The sequence below is a fragment of the Apteryx mantelli genome, chromosome 4 (genome assembly GCF_036417845.1).
Source record: "Apteryx mantelli isolate bAptMan1 chromosome 4, bAptMan1.hap1, whole genome shotgun sequence".
Taxonomy (NCBI): Eukaryota; Metazoa; Chordata; class Aves; order Apterygiformes; family Apterygidae; genus Apteryx; species Apteryx mantelli.
The window spans coordinates 26,292,059-26,313,185 of record NC_089981.1 but is presented as its reverse complement, the minus strand read 5'-3'; the positions used below and the strand labels follow the sequence as shown (position 1 = coordinate 26,313,185).

Genomic DNA, 21,127 nt, shown 5'->3' with positions numbered 1-21,127 from the left:
AATTTAGAGACACAAAGGCAAAGACACTGCAGAGGATAAAGCAGCAAACCCATTTCATATAACAAATGAATCTGGAATTTCATATTCTGGAATTTGCCATCCGTGAGGCAACAGTAGTTCTAAGTAATGTCCAAAGGACCATATTTAAGTGATCATATTTTTGAATAACCTGCTGCTTTCATTATCTGTTCTGCTGCGATTCAGAAGACAAACGATTGCAATATATTCCAGCTAGTACACTGTAACAATATAACCTGCTGAACCCTATAAATTCTTGCTACAAATGCTAAGCATGTGGCAGTAGTCAAGTTTGGGATCCTAATGCAATCTTAAATACTGCGAGTCCTGTCACTGACATGAAGTATATTAGATAAAATGTTTTTAGATAGTAATAATTTGAAATCTTATTTCAAGTTATTATTTACCTTCTTTAATATCTCTACTTTCATAAATTCATAAGCGAACAATCACTACAAACCTACACACATTAATGACAAAGTCATGTTCAACCTCCTTACCTGTACTGGCATAGCCCAAAGGTTGGGGCAGAGGAAAAAGAACCACATCAGCTGATTTGTATCTATGGCAACCAGGTTACAGATCTGGCCTGCAGTCATCTCCCCCATAGACATGTTAGAAGTTGAGAGCTGCATAATTTTATTGTATATTTTTGTCTGGAAAACAGAACAAAAGTGTCAGTTTACACAAAGTAATATCTATAGCTCCAACTAAAATAGAGGTCATAGTCCAGCATGCCAAGGGGAACCAAAATTGCCAATAACTGGAGTGAAGAGCTTTAGGTAGCCTTTTGTGTTACAATTAAAAATTTTAAACTCTGGCTGTATTGTTCAGCCGCATAAAACCCAGTGCAGTTAGGTTCATGATGGTCATGTAAGTATCCCCTTGCTGCAGTAGTAAGAAAATGAAACTTCTATTACCCAGGAGGCCCAAAGACATATTTGTGATTACTACTTTTGCCTCCAGCTTCTCCATGTAGTGCTCCTTCTACTAGTGCTAATAACTTCATTATTATATTGAATACATAATATTCAATATATAATAATCCTTGTTATTTTTCTCTGGCAATTGATTCAGGTCTCATCCAAACCCAGAACCAGGTTCCTAGCTGAGACTGTTGTTAAATTTTGGTTGGAGAGCTCGGTCCCATTACAAACTTCAGTTCACAGATAAATACTGTAACAGGTCTGATTCTATACTGAATGAAGTTGTAACTTCAGAACAAAATTAGGCACCATGTCTAAAAATAACTTAATACACAATAATGAAAGTGTACCTTTTCCAGCTTATTCTGTAAAAGGCTATATGGTGATGCTTTACAGACAGTCATGAGACTTGGCTGATAGGAGGCACCCTGACTAAGTAAATGCCTTCAGATCAAGTGCCAGCTATCCATCATGAGGCATGAAATCATATATGGCATGTAGAACAGGTGCAGATTTATATAGGGGAGAAAAAGCAATAAAAGATTTAAAGTTAAAAAAATAGGAAAAAAGAAAATTTGTTTAAAAATACTTTCTTGGCAAGGAGATTCATTAACGCTAACCTTCCTACCTATAGGATGATGGCCAAAAATTTTCTAATTTGAATATGAAGAATGCTGGCAGTTATCTGAACCTCCGTGTAATAAATAGTGCAGAGAACACAAGCATTTTCTTGTATCAAGTTTGATGGAAATGTAATATTATTCTCCTGCAATTCCCCTTTTACTATTTTCTAATCGCTATGGTCAACACTCTTTTCAATTAATGGTGGCTCTTCTGCTTGATACAAAACACGTAATTTTGTCATATATTTTGGGTCAGATTTTTATTTCTTCAAAAATTTTCTATTCCACTCTAATAAGGGAAAACCAGTCGATGGAATCCAAAAATCTGGCAGCTAGCAAGTGCTAACAAGTGTATGATCAAAGGAGGATTAAATAATTATGCTGCTATTGAAAGCATCTGTCTATTACAGACTCTCACAATGACCTATGCAGTTCAATGGAGAAACAAGGTTAACTTATAAGGTTGGCTTTTAAACTGTCAGAGGGTAGGTTTCAGCCACTGCATTTGGCAGTATCACATTGCACCTAATTCTCGCCTCATTCACTCTTTTTCCAGGCACAGGTCTTTGATCTGCTGTTCACAGTTATGTAATAATTATGGACTCCCTTTTGCCACTCTTATTTATGCTAATTACTGACTCTGCTGTGCCTGGTGGATTTTGTGGCACAAACCAAAACCAAACAGTACTCCATGCATTGGGAATATATTCTATCTTTTTGTTGAAAGTATATTTAAAAGAGATTTTAAAGCATGTATTGTTTGTGTGGGATGTTACAAAAATGCAGCTTTTAGATGGGAGATATGTATTTTAGAATCAAGATTCTTTTAAAAGTTACATTCAGTTTTACTATCAGCAATCTTACGCTCAAAGGTAAGAAGAAATACAGTATTAGATATAGTAAGCAAATGTTTACTTAAAATCATCAAACAAGATGCAGAGGAAAAAAGAGACAGAATGAAGGTCTAAGTTAACAAATAGATCTTGAATGGCAACGCTCATATTGAATTCATTTCAGGAGAGGACCATGTCAGTTGCTATAACAGAATTTATCTCTACTATAATTATAATATGTATTTACAAATATATGTATAATTGTATGTAAATAAGTTAGTTAATAACATGTTGTCTACCTGTATTGCACCTCTCAAGTTGATTCCCGTTTCAATAGCAACATAGTATGATGCTTGAAGAAATGTCCTTTGTAACAGAAGGGCAAAAAATAAGAGCACAGCCAAGACATAAGCATTGGACAGGAACTCTTGAGATGAAATAAAGAAAACACCAAGAATTTTAGTCTATAAAAAAACAGAAAGTTATAAATCAGGTGTAATTGTAATTTAATTGGCAGTTTTGTATAATTAATAAGCAGAGATATCCAGTTTATAATTTTAAAAGTGCTCCCAACAAGATCTAAAACCTCACAGTTTATCTGTTCAAGGAGACAGTCGTATAATGTGCAACTCGCTAAGCTTTATTTAAATGCAAGATGACATTTATAGAATTCTGGAAGTATATCAGAAATCCAAAGACAGACACTTTTAGCAAATGACCAAATGGAATTACTCAAAGACATGCATTGCCCATTGCTAGAAAAGACTCTATAATGTCCTTTCAGAGAGACTCATCGCCTTATTTTGGCACTCCAGGTTACCAGACCGTAAAATGACCTTTGCAGTTTGTTGGAAAATACATCCTTTCAGCTCCTGAAAATACACACATTATTTTGGTTTGTGGCATCCAATGGGCTTGTTCAGCATTGTTTTATTAGTGGTCATTACCTCCTCAGGAAGTTCATGAGATCACTGGAGTGCATTTTGAAGCATTTCTGTAGTTTACTGGGAAAGCAGTGCATTTATTCTAGATTATATTTAACAACCCTTGGTGCCACAACTAGTTGAGCGGTTGGCTTACCTTGGGAAGCCTTCTGAAACCAAAATGTCTCTGCCTTCCTCTTTCTCCCCTTGTAAAGAAATAGGAAGTATTCTCTTTTTATTCCCTCCCTGGAGGGCTTCTTGTCATTTGCATTGCTGCTGTATTCCTTGCTTAGCACATTTCTTCAAGCCTACAGTTTTTTTGCTGTTGACAAAACTTTTAAGACTGCTATAACATTTAATAAATTATATTTCATAAACACTGACTGTCTGTACATTTTTTTAAGATCCAAGCTATGGCCTGTAATTAACTCATTACAGAGACCCCACATGACAAGCTATTAATACAGATGCTAAACTTAGTTTATAAAGCTGCGGTTTCATAAGATGAGGTTGAGCCACCTGAAAAAGGAAAAGACTTCTTCTTACCCTTTATTCTACCTAGTTTATGCCAAGCTGCATGCTTCTGCCACTTACTGTGTGCTAGTTTTGGAGCTTGTTGGATCTCTTCCTGAGTCAATTCAAATCACTGACAAGAGAAAATTAGCTCAGAATAAGACCTGCAGTTTTCTGTTAGGTTAGCAGGCTGAGTCAGAACACAAAAGCACCCCATGAGTGCCAGAGCTGGAGCAAAGTAGAAATAGGTGCAGGGGTGACAAGAAATGTGAAAGGAGGGAGGAAGAGCAAGTCCTGCCCTTTTGGGACCAGAGACTTTGGGTATTTTTTCCATCTCTTTTTACCTCATCTTTTGATGTTCTTGATGGCTCCTGCCATTGCTGTAGCAGGCACCCTATCTATCCCCTTGACATCAGAAGCTTACCTTTGCAAACAAGTAGGCAAGACAATGAGCAAAACAGCTTTTTTGAAATGATCCTTTGTTTTATGCCATGAAAAGAGTGCATGCCTATATGAACACACTCAGTACCAGTTTTCCTGACATGGTGCCTCACATCTCACCCACCAGTATTCCTTCCCATGATAGAAAACTAGTCTGATCTGTTCACACAACAGTTTGATCTGTCTGTTGAGGCTGTCTGGAAGGTCATTCAGCAATACCAAAGAGGCACTGATTTTGTACCATAAATATATGTTCACTTGTAAATGAATCCAGGAAAAAGTGGCATCTCTATGTCACATTAAAATTTTTTTAAAAGCTTCTTATGAAGGCAAAGCTAGAACAACGTACATGTCTGTGGCACTGGGATGTTAGGATTGTTGAAGATACTCATAAGACAGCACAGAGAAAGAGTGAGCATTATTACAACTATGAACCATGATGGTTGCAGATTGAGCTGTAGTATATCAAAGGCAGTGACTGAAGCAGCACAATTTTAGTGCTGCCCTACATATACATCTGGCTAATACTGCTTCTGCCTCTTAAAAAAGCAAGTAGTTTTTTATATTATTGTACTTTGACAGATCATGCTTTTCTAGCAGTGAGATTTTGGTGCAGTGCTGATTCACATTTAAAACATTATATAATAGATAAGCAGGGAGGAAATGTGGGATGAACATTCTTGTTCTCTCTTCTAGTACTCAACATGAGAGAAAAAGAGCACTCATACATACACACATACATAAACCTCACACACACAATACTTTCACCAAGGTATTCTTAAAACCTCACATGCATTATCAGACCATTACAGTTTACAAAGTCACTGAGCATCTATGTGACTAAGCTATGATAATTGTCTATGTGAACTTGCCAGTCTGCAGCAAATACAAGAAAATAACTGAACATTTACTGAACCTTTCATGTTTAATGTACATAAGAAGTTGATGTAACTCATTAGATGTTTTATTTTTAAAAATGGCTTTGGGGACTTTACGGAACATAATGCTTGTCCCCAAGTTAAGTTGCCAATCTGTTGGATCTACTTCAGAACCCTACCTTTCTGGTGACTTCAGAATAATACCACTTTTTTAAAGTACCAGTAGGCTCTAACCAGTAAAAGGCTGAATAAAAGGACCTTTTTCTAAATACTTACAGACCTAGAGTCCCACTGTCTTAAATGTCAATTCTGAGCCTTTTGCTTCTTTGGGAGCTATGACTTTTGGAGTTTTTTAAAAAATAATTTTGTAGTTTTGCTATTTAATTTGAATATGTTATGTCATCAGATATTCCTGGTATTGGAATTGGCAATCCTAACATTGCAATGTTGAAAATACTACTGGCAAAATATAAAGGTTATCATTCTGTCAATCTCTTCTTCAGGGCTAAATGATTAATACAGAGAGAAATTCATGACCTGAGAAAGTTCTGGGGTGGTCATTAATATCGATACTGGAGTTATAAATAAACATGAAGAGCATGACAGAACTTAAGATGCTATCGTGCTCTGTGGCACTAACTAAAGCAGTTAATACTGCCTGTGACACCCACGTGATCTAGGAGTTCCAGCTCTGTGGCAATTTATATCTGTCACAAAGGGCCTGAAGAATGAAGCAAATAATATATCTTATGATTTATCTCTTTGTCTTCAGTTGCACAAACAGAATTTTTGTTTGAAAAATACAGATAATTCATTACAACATTTCCCCAATCTGAACTATTTAAAGTGAAGAAATGTCATGTTAAAGGACAGCTAAAAGATGTTCTCTAGTGTACACATAGCTTGCTTTGCTCGTCAGATTCTCTCACCATACGGAAGTTCTTTCCAACTCCCTCATACTTCGTAGCACATCATACATAAGCAACATCTCCCCAACTTATATTTACCTTCATAAAATAGTGTTTTAAAAGGTTTGTTTCCCACAGCTACATAGTTCTCAGCAACAAACAGTTAAGAAGGCAATGTTCTCCTTTCTGATTCATTGCAAGTAAGGATGTAATTTTTCTGGCAGTAGGGCAAGTGTATATTTTTAAAATAAACCCTGTTGGCTAGGTGTGTATATATACATGGGAGTTTTCCTGAACAGACTGGTCTGTTTACATATGCTTTGAATAGAGAACCTACATACATTTTAGAAAGGTATTTCTAATAATTCAGCAAAAACAATTTTCAAAGGTAAAGGTAACCAGCCTTCTTGAAAGGAAAAAAATCATATAAGCCAGTTCAGAAAGAAAAAAAAAAGCCTCTCTGGAGTCATTGTATCAAAGATGAAATACCCCCTTACTATCATACATGGACTACTATCATCAGAGAATATTTCAGTTATGCAATTTCCAAATGGTGTAAATTACAACAATCATGAGGCTACCATTTAGCTAGACACAGTGAGGATATAAAGGCTGGATGAGACTCTGTTCAAGGCCTACTTGGTCCAGACCTGAGCATTTTTCACAGGAGAACAATAGCTAACATTTCAAAAGGAAAATTAAACAAGATATTCTGTAAATAGTGATGTGGTGTAATTTCAGCTGAAATAGTAATTATTCCAAACAAATTATCAAGTAACAGCTCAAAAGTTTCCACAGTACTTAGCAGCAACATTAGGCCCTATAGTCTTAATTTTTAATTTCCTGCTTTAACTGTTTTCCATTGAATCTACTGGCTATATTAAAGTCTCCAAATATTAGGATAAGGATTGCAAAATAGATAAATGATTAATTTTAGCCTGAAGCCTTTGTTAAGCTTTCTGCAACACATTTGATATATTTCAATATTTACGGTGGACCTAATCCAAAGTGTATTCAAATAAATGGGAGTATTTCCATCAGTATCAACAGACTTTGGAAACAGAGTTTTATAGTAAACAATAAGTAATCTACAAAAATAAAGTGATCTTTTCATAGAAAATGGAGCCCAAGTGACCACACCTTATAATAGGTAAATGCTTCCTGAGCCTTTTTCTTTTTTTTTTAAATAATCAATAAGTATGTCTTTTTTCTTGGGGAACATCCAGTACTTCAGAAACTTCAGTAGCTTCCTTTAAAAAATTTGTTTTAGTTGACCTTTCAAAACCAATCTCCCCAAAGACACTAGTGGAAATTCTTTGCCACAGTTAAATTATTTAGCCTTTTATTTTGGCCTTTATATATGGCCTTTTATTTATTATTTGGCCTGCTTTAACCCTCTTAGATATCCCTCATTTTTGGAAATGAAAAGCCAAGTGTCTCAAAAATACACTTCTTCCTTTCTGATAAGCACTCAGTCACATACTTAAATCAATATCTACTCAGGACCGTACTTTAATCCTTAGGATATTTGTGTGATTTCTGGATATGCTTCACTATCATCCTGAATGAGGTTATCTTCCAGAATGCAGGCCTGACCGGGTGCGTGGGTAATATTTCACTCACCATCAAAGTATAAATGTGGATAATTAGTAATACATTAAGAATTCTTAATATCATTTCAGGTAAGTAGAATGTCATTCACTTCCTTTACTGAGGCCAAACAATATACAGTCATAGCATTAATTTTTTGACTCATGTATTTATTATGGTATTTTGATAGTACCTGTGGGCGAATAGTGTTATTTCCTTTTCCAACATTGTGAACAATCCCAGAGATGCAGAGTGGACCAGCAAATCCAAGCAAGTCAGCCAGAATACGGAATGTGCTACTGAGAAGTAAAGGTCTTCCAAAAGCACAGCAAAGAGCACGCCAAATTGACCCGGATCCTTGTGGAAGAGATGACCTTTTGTTCTGTCCAGAATTTAAAAAAAATAAAGAAAGGAAAAAAAAAAAAAAAAAAGCAAGGATTATGTTATGTATTAATCCCAGATCAGATATATTGCCAATATTTTTTCTCCGTTTTAATTCATTGACAATGAATTACAGTCTCTGAGCTAGAACAGCGTAAGAATTGCAATAATCATTTCATTTGTTTTTATAGAGTCAGAACAAAGGATTGATTTGTACTCTCCTCCAGTTGAGAAAATGGGCCATTATTTCTTTCATACCCTTACACAGGGACCAAACAAGTGTGTTGTTCATGGCCTGCTGCAGGAGAAGGGAAAATAAAGAGACAGAGAACTGACAGGTTTTGTTTTCATGTGGACTTGAAGCTATACTCTCTTAGATGGGCTGCAGAAGACTGCTCTTAAAATCTCTGAATACACTGAACTGCCACCAGGGAATCAGGCAGAATCTCAGCTGTGGCAGTTTCAGCCCTATATTCTCCTGTGGACAAACTAACTGAAATAACACAGAAAAAATTATCCTGGGAGGCCTCATTAATATTGACTCTGTAATTCAATGATTCCAGGCTCTTATTAGGAAGAATGCTGACGGTGTTTAGTGAATACAGTCCATAATTATTGGGCACATAACAGAAGTGGCTATATATATTTTACATGCATTTAACCAGTAATGTGCATGATTTGCATGCTCAGTTAGAGAAATTTGTATAATTGAGTACCTGATCTCTTGTATATGACAAACAATGTTAATATCTACTTTATTTGCATCATGTCTCTTTATATAATTTTATATCATGCTAATAGTATAAAAAAGTAATGAAAAATGTAAGCAGTGAGTAAGGAGTCTGATGTAATTCCATGCTATCCATACCTTCTGTGCTTCAAAAGCCTCATTAAGACGAATGTAATTGGTCAGAGCTCTCATGGCAATGGGAAGCTTGCCTATGGTTTTCAAGTCTATTGGTTTTTTATGAGCAGTCTTGATGAATGTATTCATCCACCAATACGTTCCTTTGGATAACAGATTCACAAATGGCTGTAGGAATCGAACTCCGAGGTCCTGGAGATCCTCAGGAGGTTTAACTTCTTTAGGACTTTTGAAGAAAACATATCTCTGAAATCCAGAAAAATCCCCACAAAGAATCACACTAAATACATGGAAAAGGAAGGGAAAAAAAAAAAGCCTGCAAAGAATAGATAACTAAGAGATAAAAGAGAAAACAGATAATCAGTGAGACAAAGGCTTGGATTCTCAAAGGAAGTCAAGGAATTCAGACATCCAAATCTGACTGACATAGCAATCCAATTTCCTCAGGTACCTCTGCATATTAGAGGTACCCAGCCTAAAAGCATAGAAACATTCAATATTATTTTCTTTATGGGGTACAATCTTGTATAGTTGAGAAAAAAAATCATCTTATATTTTGCATAGGACAGACCCAGCCTCTCACTCTGAGTTCCAGACAGCACAACATGGGCCAGGGGCATTAGCAGGGACATGCTAACTTGGGCACAGGCCTGAGGCTTTCACAGCTGTAGTACAGCAGACAAATCGCTGCCTCACATTTAGCTAGCTCAGAACATGGAGCTATCTGCACCATCCTGAACTGGCTTGGGAAACTACTAAACTAGAGTGGATATGGCACTAAAGAAAACTTTCATTGACCTAAGTAATGAAAGACCGAAGAAAGATTGCTGATGATTTCCAGTTGTCAAGATAACAGCTTTGTTTTTAGACATCACTCATTTTTGGAAAGGAAAAGCCAAGCCCTCTAGAAACGTACTTCTACATTTCTGAAAAGCACTCAATCACATCCTTAATTCAATACCTATTCAGGGCTGTACCTAAATCCTATTGATATTAGTGGAATTTCTGGATATGTTTCACCACTATCTTTTCTCCAACAATAAAACATGCAATAAAACAGCAACATGCTGCATTATGCGCACTGCATTTAGTAAACCTCTACAATGCCATTACAAGGGAGTTCTGTTATAACACAGAGAGACAAAAAAAAAAGAGAAAAGAAAAAAAGCACATTCTTGAGAGTGGGCTCAAATAGTTCACACATCCTTAAACAAAAAGGAAAGTGCTAGGTTTGGGAAAGGCCATCTAGAGGAACAATGGGAAGAAGGGAGAAGGTAGAATTGGAATTGAAAGCCAAACAAGTCAATCTTCCTTCTTTTGAAACAAGGAAGGGGTAAGGGGAAAGCCAGGAGAAAGAAAGGGAGGCCACTGTCTGCTGCTTTTGCTGCTGAGAGGCCTCCTATTATTTGCTCTCTTAGCAGCTCCCAACTCTCCATGCACCCCAGCCCATTCCTTCAGCAGCTGCAGCAGCAAGTCAGGCTCTCCAAACTCCGGCACAGACAGAGTAGGCAGTCAAAAAATTCATACTGCTGGCTAACTCATTTTATGTGTGAATGACATCCTTTAATAATTAATTCCAAATAAACAGAAAATAAAAGAGATGGCAGTAGGCAGTGGCCAATTTTTATTTTTCCTTGTGGCCTATAATTCCAAGCTGATTAAATCTCACTTCATAATGCAGTTCCATTACAAGGAAAAGGTTTATGAGTGAGTTTCCACTAATGTCATATTTGAGTCCCACTTTTTCCACGAGCCAATTCAGTGTTTTTCATTTTTGAGATAAATACTGAATTCCTGTAGCTTTTTTTATTTTAGTTTTTTTATTGCACTTTCTTTCAAAAACGTTATTGAAAGGCTGCCTTTAGGCCTATTTTTGTCCTAAGTAAACATCCTTATATACACACACAAAATCCCCCAAACTGAAAAAAAACCCAAAAAACCAAAAACATAAAAGAACAAATACATGGTAAATGCAATTCACATTTCTTAAGTGTTACTGGAAAGAGCTCAGATGCTAATGTGAGGAAAACAGCAAGAAAATTTACACAGGAAAGACTCTTTCCATCCTGACTAGTTTAATTCATGGACAGTTAAGTGAGGGATAGGTGAAGGCAAGAACTTTGGCACTCATCTATCCAGCAGGCTCCAAAGCCAACTCTCAGTTTGGGTTATGACTGAAGACATTGCAGGAAAAAAATATATATATCTGGGAGGCTAGAAAGTAATTCCATTTGCTCCCAGTAAATCATATTTTGCCTGCTCCTGGAAAATAAGAGATCTTATTTGCATGTCTAAGGATGTTCTCTAACAGAGCTGACAATTTCTTTTACCAAGTCTTTCCTTGCATCAGAAATACTCTTTTCTGATGACTGAAACTGTGATTCATAACAGACATTAAAAAAAAAATAAAATGGATGAAATTCATCTTAATTTAGAGCCTGGGATTATTGTTATTTTTTAATTATGGATTAATCTGGCCCAATAAAATTGAGTTAATGTTTGATTCTCATATACACATCTATTTCCGACTGGATTTTATCTCTTTTCTTTAGAAATACATTTCACACTAAGTACCCAGAAAGGGAGAAAAAAAAAACAAGGAGACTTGTGTGTGAAACTCACTCACCCTCACCCTGATGACATTGATTTCTACAGCTAGTAGCATTCCATACAGAATAACCAGGAGTCCTGTGAGGCAAAATCGAAGCTGAGAAAATCCAACATCATTATCACAGAACTTTACAAATTTGATGGTTTTAGTTATGAAAGCTAAAGTCCAGTAGAACAGCAAGGCTGTAAGGAAGAAAAATTAATCAGGTCAACAATTGCAAAAATGTAAAATAACAGTATTAAATATTCATTCAGAAAGAATGCAACAAGAATATACAAAACCAGAGAGTGGCCCTTCTCTTGTCAAAACAGAAGTTTAATTCAATTTTGCAAACATGAAAATAAGATAACATTTGTTCCAAGTTCTTTTCCCATTAGATTTGGTGACCTTTGCAAGTTTCACAAAGGGAAGTCTGCTGAAGGAAATTTCCATTCATTGTAAACACGCATCCAGATGATGAGTTCAAGGGATGAGTTGCCCCACAGGAGAAGGTGCCTGTGAATGATCTTCAAATTTGGTTCAGGCTACCAAGACAGCTGTGAATTTGGCTTGAATAAAAACTGACCTCATTCCCTCTGCAGCTCTCTGGGATGTATGAGGGAACAGGCATTAAAATATTTTCTCCAAACGGTGTGATGTAAGCAACCTCAACCTTTAACAGAAGGTTGTAGGTTCCCATCTCCAGGCTAGACCACTGAAGATCAGGCAACGTGGAACTCAAACTTTCCATGCTTTTATAGGTTTAAGCCCAAGATCTGCAATATCACACTTAACTCAATAGAACTTTTTTTTTTTTTTAAACTAACCTGTGTCTGTTTAGAGAGAAATTTTGTGCAGTAAGCATTATGTTTACATGGTAACAGGAAGTTCCATTTTAACCAATAAACTAATTCAAGGGAATTAACTATGATGCCAAAGCACAAGAAATTTAAATTAATTAGAAAACTAGATTACTGTCAAGAATGGTGAAACTGTCCTATAACTATGATATAAAATACCCAACAATTTTATTACATTAAAAAATCTCCTAAGTGTTCCCACCTTGCGATCCCTCTCAGCTTAAAACCTCAAAGTCTTAATGTTATTTCATAATTTTCCCCTATTGTTTAATTTCTGGGTTTCATTTGTCTATAAAACATACAAATATTTTTAATTCGAAAACAGCTCAATCAGATGTTAACATACAATTACATATTTTGAATGTTGAGAAAGCTAGCAGATTTTCCAGTTCAGTACAAAAACAATTATAAAATGTCTTGCTAAACTGTGCAACTACTATACATCCATTCTGAAACAGTGTGCAAAGAGCACCAAAATAAGCATTATTAGGAGAGCCACCTGGAAAAAGGCGTTACCCTGGAAAAGCTACATTTGTTGAAATGCAATTACAGGTCAAAACCATACAGGGAAAAACAGATTCAGACCAAATCAGTGAAGAGTTCCAATAGTTCGGACACTCAACTGGGATCCTGCGCTCAACCATTAGCTTCAGAAAACAAATATTCCACACTTTTTCTAACGTTTTTGATAGGAGATGAAATGACCACTTCAGAATAGCCAACAGTCTGGGTGTAAAGCTGAGAGCCAAGATCAGCTTGAGTCCTGGATCTTGCATACCCGAAGGGACTGTGCTAATCCCTGAGAGATGTTACAGTATCCATCTCTTGCCTGTTTACGAAAAACTGCAAATACACTTGGTTTCTTTAAGGTCCAGAGTGAAACAGATTAAAATATTCTCAAAAAATTTCACAGGATTGGAAAACTGTTCATAATCAACAAACAGGTCTTAAGGGTCTCCTATACAGAGTCAAGGAGAGTTTTCTCACTGAATTTAGTAAGTTTTGGGTAAGGCTCTGTTAGCCTTTGCTTTATACTGCTAGCAACTCTTTGCAAGTGCATCAGCAGAAGATGCCATACCAGGTCATTTACTCTATTGCATGCTTGCGGAATATTTTATCTCCTCTGCAACATTTTACTAATGAAGAATCCTCTTTCAGTTTCCCTTCCCACACTCTCAACCACAAGTTTATCAATTTAAACTTTTCCTCATGGTTTCCATTTACCTTGTTTGTATTAGACTAAGGGAAAGCTGCTCATGGCCACAGTGCACTCTAGTGGGTTGATAGCTGAGTATAGCTATAATTTCTGGGCTAATTTACATAAGGTTACATTGTCCACTCCCAGGCTGTCAATCCAAAGTAGCTGCAATTAATGTTGAAAGACAATGACCCTCAGGGTTAGATAGAGGATTTCTGCAGTTTAGAAAACTGAACGGAAATTGTTAGAAATACATTTCTTAAGTTTTCTCACAAACACAGAACACTGAAAAGAAAAACAATACCAAAATAAAATAAAAATCAGAAGACCTCAGTTTGCTAAGACTCAGAATTAAAACTTGAAATGGATTAACTAAAATGGGAAAGAAATGTGGTGGTTTGATTTTCTTTTTTTTGTCTAACAGTTAGCTATGAAGACTGGAATTTTCATAGGAGTCTATTCCTTGGAAATTCTTGAAAAATGAAAATTCCTACTAATTAACATTAGCATCATAGTTATTAACTTATTGATATATAATTTATATACCAATAACACTTAAGTTTTGGTATTCATTGTTGTATCTGTTTATTATTCAAATATTGTCCAGAGCTCATCCAGGGTCAGTGCTCTAAATATTGAACAAAATTATCATAAAAAAGAAATCTCTTCAGGGAAGGGATTATGCAAAAATGAGTAAGCAACTATCAGCTGCAAATTTGTGCTACCATTCTCAATGATTTAACAGCAGGAATGTGGTAGTGATACTAAATTATTAAACACTGCATTACACATCTGAAATAATAAAAAAAGAAACCAAAATCATTGCTTTTCTTCAGTAGGTGACTGTAACAGGCTGACAATGTTTTCCTGAAATACAGCATCCAGTGCTGTGAGAAAGCATTAAACAGACTCTGCTGACTTATGAAAAAAATTGACTGCATGACTCTACCTGGTAATAAAAGATCAAGATTCTACTTAAAAGAAGGGTACAAAAAGACCAGTCCCAAGCAAGAAAACATAAAGGCTGCCTAGCCTGGGTAGAAGATCTGAAGTTATTTTTGTACTTTCTTGTAGTTGTTTTATTATTTACCACTAAAATCAGACCTTTAGAAGAAGAATGATCTTGGTTTTTCAACATGAGTTACAGACTGTTTGCAGAGAAGAATGCCCGCTTACAACAACATGAAGTTCAAAATAATCTTTAATATTTAAAAGCTTTGTCAAATCCAGTTGTTACTGACATTTTACCACCTGACCAGTATTGGAATGGAACTCTGATCCACAGAGCCACTATGACACAAGACAAAGTCTAGCAGGATTCATTAACACAGAAACTTAGCTCAAAAAGAATTTGATGAGCCAGGACCATCACAGAAATGACAAGTAACAGGACAGCTAAGTACATATACATCCACAGTCCGCAATCTACTCAAACTGTAGAGAACACATCACCAAACGCATGATTGCCAGCAGTAATGGATTTCTATAGCTAGTTACAGCTTATTTACAACCTTGTTTTTTTATAAATAAAAAATACTTTTTATACTACGTAACTCTCATTTTCCATTCAAAAGGTCTTAAAGCAGTTTACAAAGAGAGTTTTAGGAATAAGAAGCAAGCAAAAGCAGGCAAAGAGACATGTCCAGGGTCATACTGACAGGTCAGCAATGCCACTCATTTCCCTTGACTCCTTGCATATTTCAACAGACCACACACGCTACCCTATGGTCTTTGAGAAACTTAAAATGGCTTCAATTTTATACAATGCCTTAATGCAACATGGTGACAAGTAAGGGGATTTGGATAGCTTTTAGATTTACAAATTTGATCTCTAACATGTGCTACTTTTCCCACAAATCCAATTTTTGCTAGAGAAGCCTTTGGCCCAATGGATTCCTGGAAACACCACACTGGAAACTACTAGACGCTGAAAAGAATGAGCTGTTTTAAGGAAACTCCTTGCATTACCCAGGACTGGAATCTGGTAACGGCAAGCAGTAGACCAGAACATAGGCATAACTATACCTGCACAAGCTAGAACCGAGAGTACAGCAACCTGTTACAGAACGAACAGACACTCAGGATCAACGCAGTCATACTTCCAATTTTTCTAAACTGTGAGACATACCGATTAATAACTTCGGGAAATTAGATGTTTCAATATTATGGTAATATACAACAGATGTGATGGCTGCCAAGAATGCCATCCCAGCCGGCATGTACAGGTGTAGATGGCGGGATTCTGAAACCCTTAAAAAGAAAAAAAAGTGAACATTATTAAAATCTAATCTTCTTAGCTATTTAAATATTTCCCTTTTAATTTATGAATTGTACATGACACAGAGCTGAGGTAAGGTTTTCCAAAATCATTTACTGATGTAAAGCTCTCTGATTTGCAATGGTATTTGTGCTCCTAAATCACATAGTTGCATTTCAAATTCCTCCCCTGTGCTGAAAAGGAAATCTGTGTACTCACATTTCCTACTGAAATCAACTGGAATGTTGTTTAAACAAGGATAAAAAACTCAGCTCCAGAAGGAGAAAAGTTCATTTAAGCTATACTAGTTTGGGAGCCTTCCATCAAGATATGAAAATAAGATCAACTGACAGCACAGAAGCTTAAGATTTTCTATAGAAACATTTTGTGGAAGTGTTTGATTTTCTTCTTCCAGTTTTGGAGAAAGACAGCATCACAGCACAGCAATTACCTGCAGTGAGTTCTGTTTTCATTGATTACAAGCCAACAAACACAACCCACAAAAAAAAATATGCCCTAAAGTTTTGTCCCGTAAAGCAAAATTTGCCTGATACTTTGCTTCAGGTAGCAATGGATGGGGTCAGCAACTACACCCCTTTGGGCATTGTTGGCCAGTGCCCAGTGCTGTTGGTTTGTGCAGAGGTGGATAGAACCACATTTCCACCCTCCTTCCTCCCCTACTTGTCATCTTTCTTGCCTCCCCTTTTCTTACTTTCACAAAAGTAATGGGATTTCCTGTGCTATCAAGGACTCCAGTTTCCTCTGGCTTCCATCTGACTCTTCTGCTGAGAAGAGGTGCAAAGAGGAAACCTACAGGGCACAAACACCTAGGGAAATTCATCCCTTGTCCTCCAAATCTTGTGGAAGAGAAATAAGCACCCCTGTATTTGTTCTTGCTGCAGCGAAAGCTATGCTTTTGTTTGGAGAGTTGGAAGGGGCTGTGTAGTCAGAGAGCTGGAGAGCATCACAGGATTGAGAGCAGAATAGCCCAGATGTCTAACCGATCCACTGGAGCTTGGATGGGCCATTTCCCAGGTCTGTACCTAGGGAGGGAAAGCCCTCCCTTACATGAGCACTGCGAGGAACTCTGTAGAGCTGACTGAAGCCATGCAGACAACTTCTGGCATAAACACTTAACTGCTCTTGCTGATAATGAGAGTTGTATGCTTAACCAGCAAAATGAGAAAAGATTTTTCAGTCTCTGAATTCCAAGTAATGCTAGGGCTCTGTTTTGTACAATAGGGTTGAATTCCCAGCAGGGAAAAGCAAGTACCAGGAACACATTTGTTCAAATAGTCTAAGTTTCAGTAGGTAACACTGCAAGACTGGGAGACGTTTTTCTGTACTCTCAAACAGAAGCAAGTTGTCTGAATTCCCCTATATAAGCATATCTCCAACAGGCCACATCTATTGCTGGGGTGCTAAAGCCTTTGGCAACCAACTGCTGTCAAAAGGACTTACCAGCAGGACCCATTTTGGTCCTAGGAAGCTGATGAGTCTCAAAATCTGGTTTTATTCACTGGAGCACTCACTAGCCTGCTAAGTGCTCTGGAAGCACAACTGTGGGTTGGCACTCCCCCAATATAGCTAGGAGCTTTGATTCTTGTCGGGTGGCATTTATTACTTAACAGCAATGCTCTGAGTCAATTTAAATAGCAAATAAACATAATGGGAGAGATTGCTAAAGAAAACAAAACACAAAACTCAAGGCAGAATGTTGCTTTGAGCATCATACAACCTGATAGCTCCAAATAAATATGAGAAAAACTTTTTTTTTTTAAAAAAGCTGACACTAAAAAACATCCTATTTATACATTTTTAAGGGAAACTATAACAATATTGATTATGTCAGCTTTCATAGCAGAGTACTATAGTGCCCTATCACACTGGTTAGTGGATGTTTGTTATATAGATGGCTAAAACAGAGAGGTTTCATCCTGTTTAATGAGGGCTGTAACTTTATAACCCTTAGGCTGCAAATTTGTAGTATTTATTAAAATCAGACTTTCCTTTAGAGCAAAATGATCATAGTCATCATTATACAACATCAGCTTTTGTCAGCTTAAATCATTTTCCTATATCTCGTTTCACTTGGAATAATTTTTCCCATTACTATTTAAAGACATTCCTAAGCTGAATACCAGGTCATGGATCAAAGGATGTACAAAACAAACACTCACATTAGTATAACAGCCCTTTTTCCTCTATAATACCTAACACAACTCTGTGAGAAGTGATCAAATCAAATCAAACCACCATCAGTGTCAACTACATCAAATGAAACCTCTAACAGATTTTAACTTCGGGGAAGCCAAATCTTTTTATCAATGTGAGCTACTCTGCTGAAGGCAACACATCAGAAATATTGTACGAACACCAATGGTACTTCAGGAGAAACTCGATATGGTGAGATAATAAGGCCCAGTGGATCTAGCCCTTCATCAAGATGTGCAGATTTTAGCTCATGGGGGAACATTATGACCTACTGCACACACGGGAGTTCTGCCTGAGTACGGACAGTGGGACTGGGCCCTTGGACATAAAACATACAATGAAAACGTCACCATCTGCTTGAATTGTCAGGATTTATCTGTGATTACTCTTTGGAAAGATAGTGTCATTAAGCTGAACTAAAAATGATTACGGTCATTTGTGTGTGTACATACTTGGCAAGGTCTGTGGAATTTCTGATACAAGGTCAGTAGGTTAATCACCAAGAACACAGATTACATGTTTATAACCACAAGGCATATGGTTTAGATGAGAATTTAGACCAGGAGACAATACCTACAGTGGAACCCTTTAAAAATACTTGGTGCTATCAGGAGAAGGTATACATCCACTTACCCATCAGACACTATGCCCTCTGCAATTTCACACACCAGCACAAACAAAAGGATGAAAGTCAGTATCCAGCGTAAATTGTGGCCAGGAAAATGAAGCCATGTGCTATGGTGAATATGAACTTTGGAACTCTGACTTCCCCATCCTAAATGGGAAAGGATAATTATACAAGTTTTCTTAGAAACAACAAAAATGCCCAGCAAGAAGAGTGACATATTCAGCTTCTGTATACAGAGAGGTATATGCGTAACAAACTAGTGTACTGATGTTCATACAACTGTGTTATTAAACATGCATATATTTGAATCTTTTCAGAAATTGGCTCTTGTTACTTTACTTTTCATGTGAAATAAAATCAGCAAAGCAGACGGGACACAAAGCCTTAAATTCTAATACTTTTAGTGACTTGCTATCAAATAATTATATGCACTAAATATTTTTCACATTTATTAACATATATTTGAATGAATATTTTGATAAATGCAAACAAAATTGTACAACAATTTTTCTCACTTATGCATTTAATTACTCTAGTTTTCCACTCATCTTACAGATTTTTTATTTTATTTTTTTAAGAATCATTCATTATCTAGGTCTTGATAAAAATACTGGTTTTTAGTGAATAAAATAATAAGAACACTGAAAAAAGCCAGATAAACAGATTATGGAGCAGTACTCTAGGCAGTTCTTCAGCTGACCCTGTTTGAACAGTTGTGCTGTTATTTCAGCACTGAACCTTCCATAATCAACAGAAGCGAGCATTATATCATACAGCCCTCATGCTATACAGAGGACGGATCTGGCTGAGCAGAGTGGTACTTATAGCTTCAGCAGTGACAGATGCATGTATTGTTAAACCACCGGGCCATCTACTGGTAACCGCAATTACCAGGGACTGGGAGGGCTGCCTGGCTGCTGTAACCCTCCCAGAAACCTGCAGTGGGCATTATTTGGTAAAATACAAGGTACTTGCCAGGTTTTCTGTTTTTTAACAGCACCTTTGCTCTCGTTTCCTGCACTGCTGGACAAAACACGCAGACAAAGCCCACAGCCCCTCGGGGTCACCAGCCCCCTGCAGGGGGTTTGCGCGGCAGCGCCCGCCCCCGGCCGCACAGCGGGAAACCGGAGCCGCGGCCACGAGCGCAGGGACCCCCCGGGACTACCGGCGGCAGCGGGCAACCTCGGGGCAGGCGGTCGCCCCGGCATCCTTAAGGGTGGCCCGGGCACCAGCTACAGCCGCCACCGGGGCGGCGGGCAGCAAGGCAGGGGGCAGGGCAAGGCGGGGGGGGAGGGGGAGACACGAAGGCAAAGCCAAAGGTGTGTGTGGGGGGGGGGGGGGGACACGACACACGAAGGCAAAACCACAGGTGTGTGTGGGGGGGGGTGGACACGACACACGAAGGCAAAACCACAGGTGCGTGTGGGGGGGGGGACACGACACACGAAGGCAAAGCCAAAGGTGCGTGTGTGGGGGGGGGACACGACACACGAAGGCAAAGCCAAAGGTGCGTGTGGGGGGGGGGGACACGACACACGAAGGCAAAGCCAAAGGTGCGTGTGGGGGGGGGGACACGACACACGAAGGCAAAGCCAAAGGTGCGTGTGGGGGGGGGAACGCGACACACGAAGGCAAAGCCAAAGGGGGGGAGGACACATGACACGCTAAGGCAAAGCCGGGGGGGGGGGACGACACACGACACGCTAAGGCAAAGCCAAGGGGGGGGGGACGACACACGACACGCTAAGGCAAAGCCAGGGAGGGACACACACGACACGCTAAGGCAAAGCCAAGGGGGGGGACACACACGACACGCTAAGGCAAAGCCAAGGCGGGGGGGCAAGGGAGACATGACAGGCGGAGGGAACACAGCTAGGTAGGCAGGGGAGACACTGCAGGAGGGGCCCGGGGGGGGCACGGCCAGGCAAGGACAAAGGAAGGAGGACACGGGAGGACAAGGCGAAGGGGTGTCCCCAGCGGTGGCCCCGCAGGCACTCACCGATGAAGAGGATGGGGAACGTGATGAAGAGCAGGAAGACGTGCGGCACCACGTTGAGCGCGTCCACGAAGCAGCCGTTGTTGAGCACGCCGTGGTCCACGTTGTAGGCGGTGGAGTTGCCCTCGTCGCCGCAGAAAGCCAGGGCCATGGCGGGACCCTGCGCGCAGCCGGGCGCCGCCTCCGCCTCCGCGCACATCCAGGCGGGGCTGCGCGGCGGCGGCGGCGGCGGCAGCGGCTCTGCCCGCACCTGCCGGCGAGCGGCGGCGCGGCCCCGGCGCCGCGCGGGGCTGCCCTAACAGCCGCCCCAACGGCCGCCCCCCGCCCCGCCCCGCCCAACGGCCCGGCCCCGCCCAACGGCCCGGGGACGCAGCAGCCCCGCAGGAGCGCCGGGGGGACGCAGGGGCCTCGAGGAGAGAGGCAGGCGCTCGCTGAAGGGAGCTGCATCCTTTTCCTGACGTGAGCGATGACAAAGCCCTGCGGCA

At 39.0% G+C, this 21,127-nt stretch overlaps 1 protein-coding gene across 1 annotated transcript in view; it reads right to left on the bottom strand.

The window, feature by feature from the left end:
* Nucleotides 1–20,841, bottom strand: part of ABCC8 (ATP binding cassette subfamily C member 8) — a 78,722-nt gene extending 57,881 nt beyond the window's left edge. The window contains exons 1-8 of the mRNA XM_067295514.1: nucleotides 20,646–20,841; nucleotides 18,652–18,793; nucleotides 15,676–15,797; nucleotides 11,526–11,692; nucleotides 8,903–9,145; nucleotides 7,847–8,035; nucleotides 2,700–2,864; nucleotides 519–674 (exon numbers count right to left, since the gene is read on the bottom strand). Of these exons, the coding sequence (XP_067151615.1) occupies nucleotides 519–674; nucleotides 2,700–2,864; nucleotides 7,847–8,035; nucleotides 8,903–9,145; nucleotides 11,526–11,692; nucleotides 15,676–15,797; nucleotides 18,652–18,793; nucleotides 20,646–20,841 (1,380 nt within the window). The remainder of the gene's footprint in view (nucleotides 1–518; nucleotides 675–2,699; nucleotides 2,865–7,846; nucleotides 8,036–8,902; nucleotides 9,146–11,525; nucleotides 11,693–15,675; nucleotides 15,798–18,651; nucleotides 18,794–20,645) is intronic.
* Between the last annotated feature and the right edge of the window lie 286 nt (nucleotides 20,842–21,127).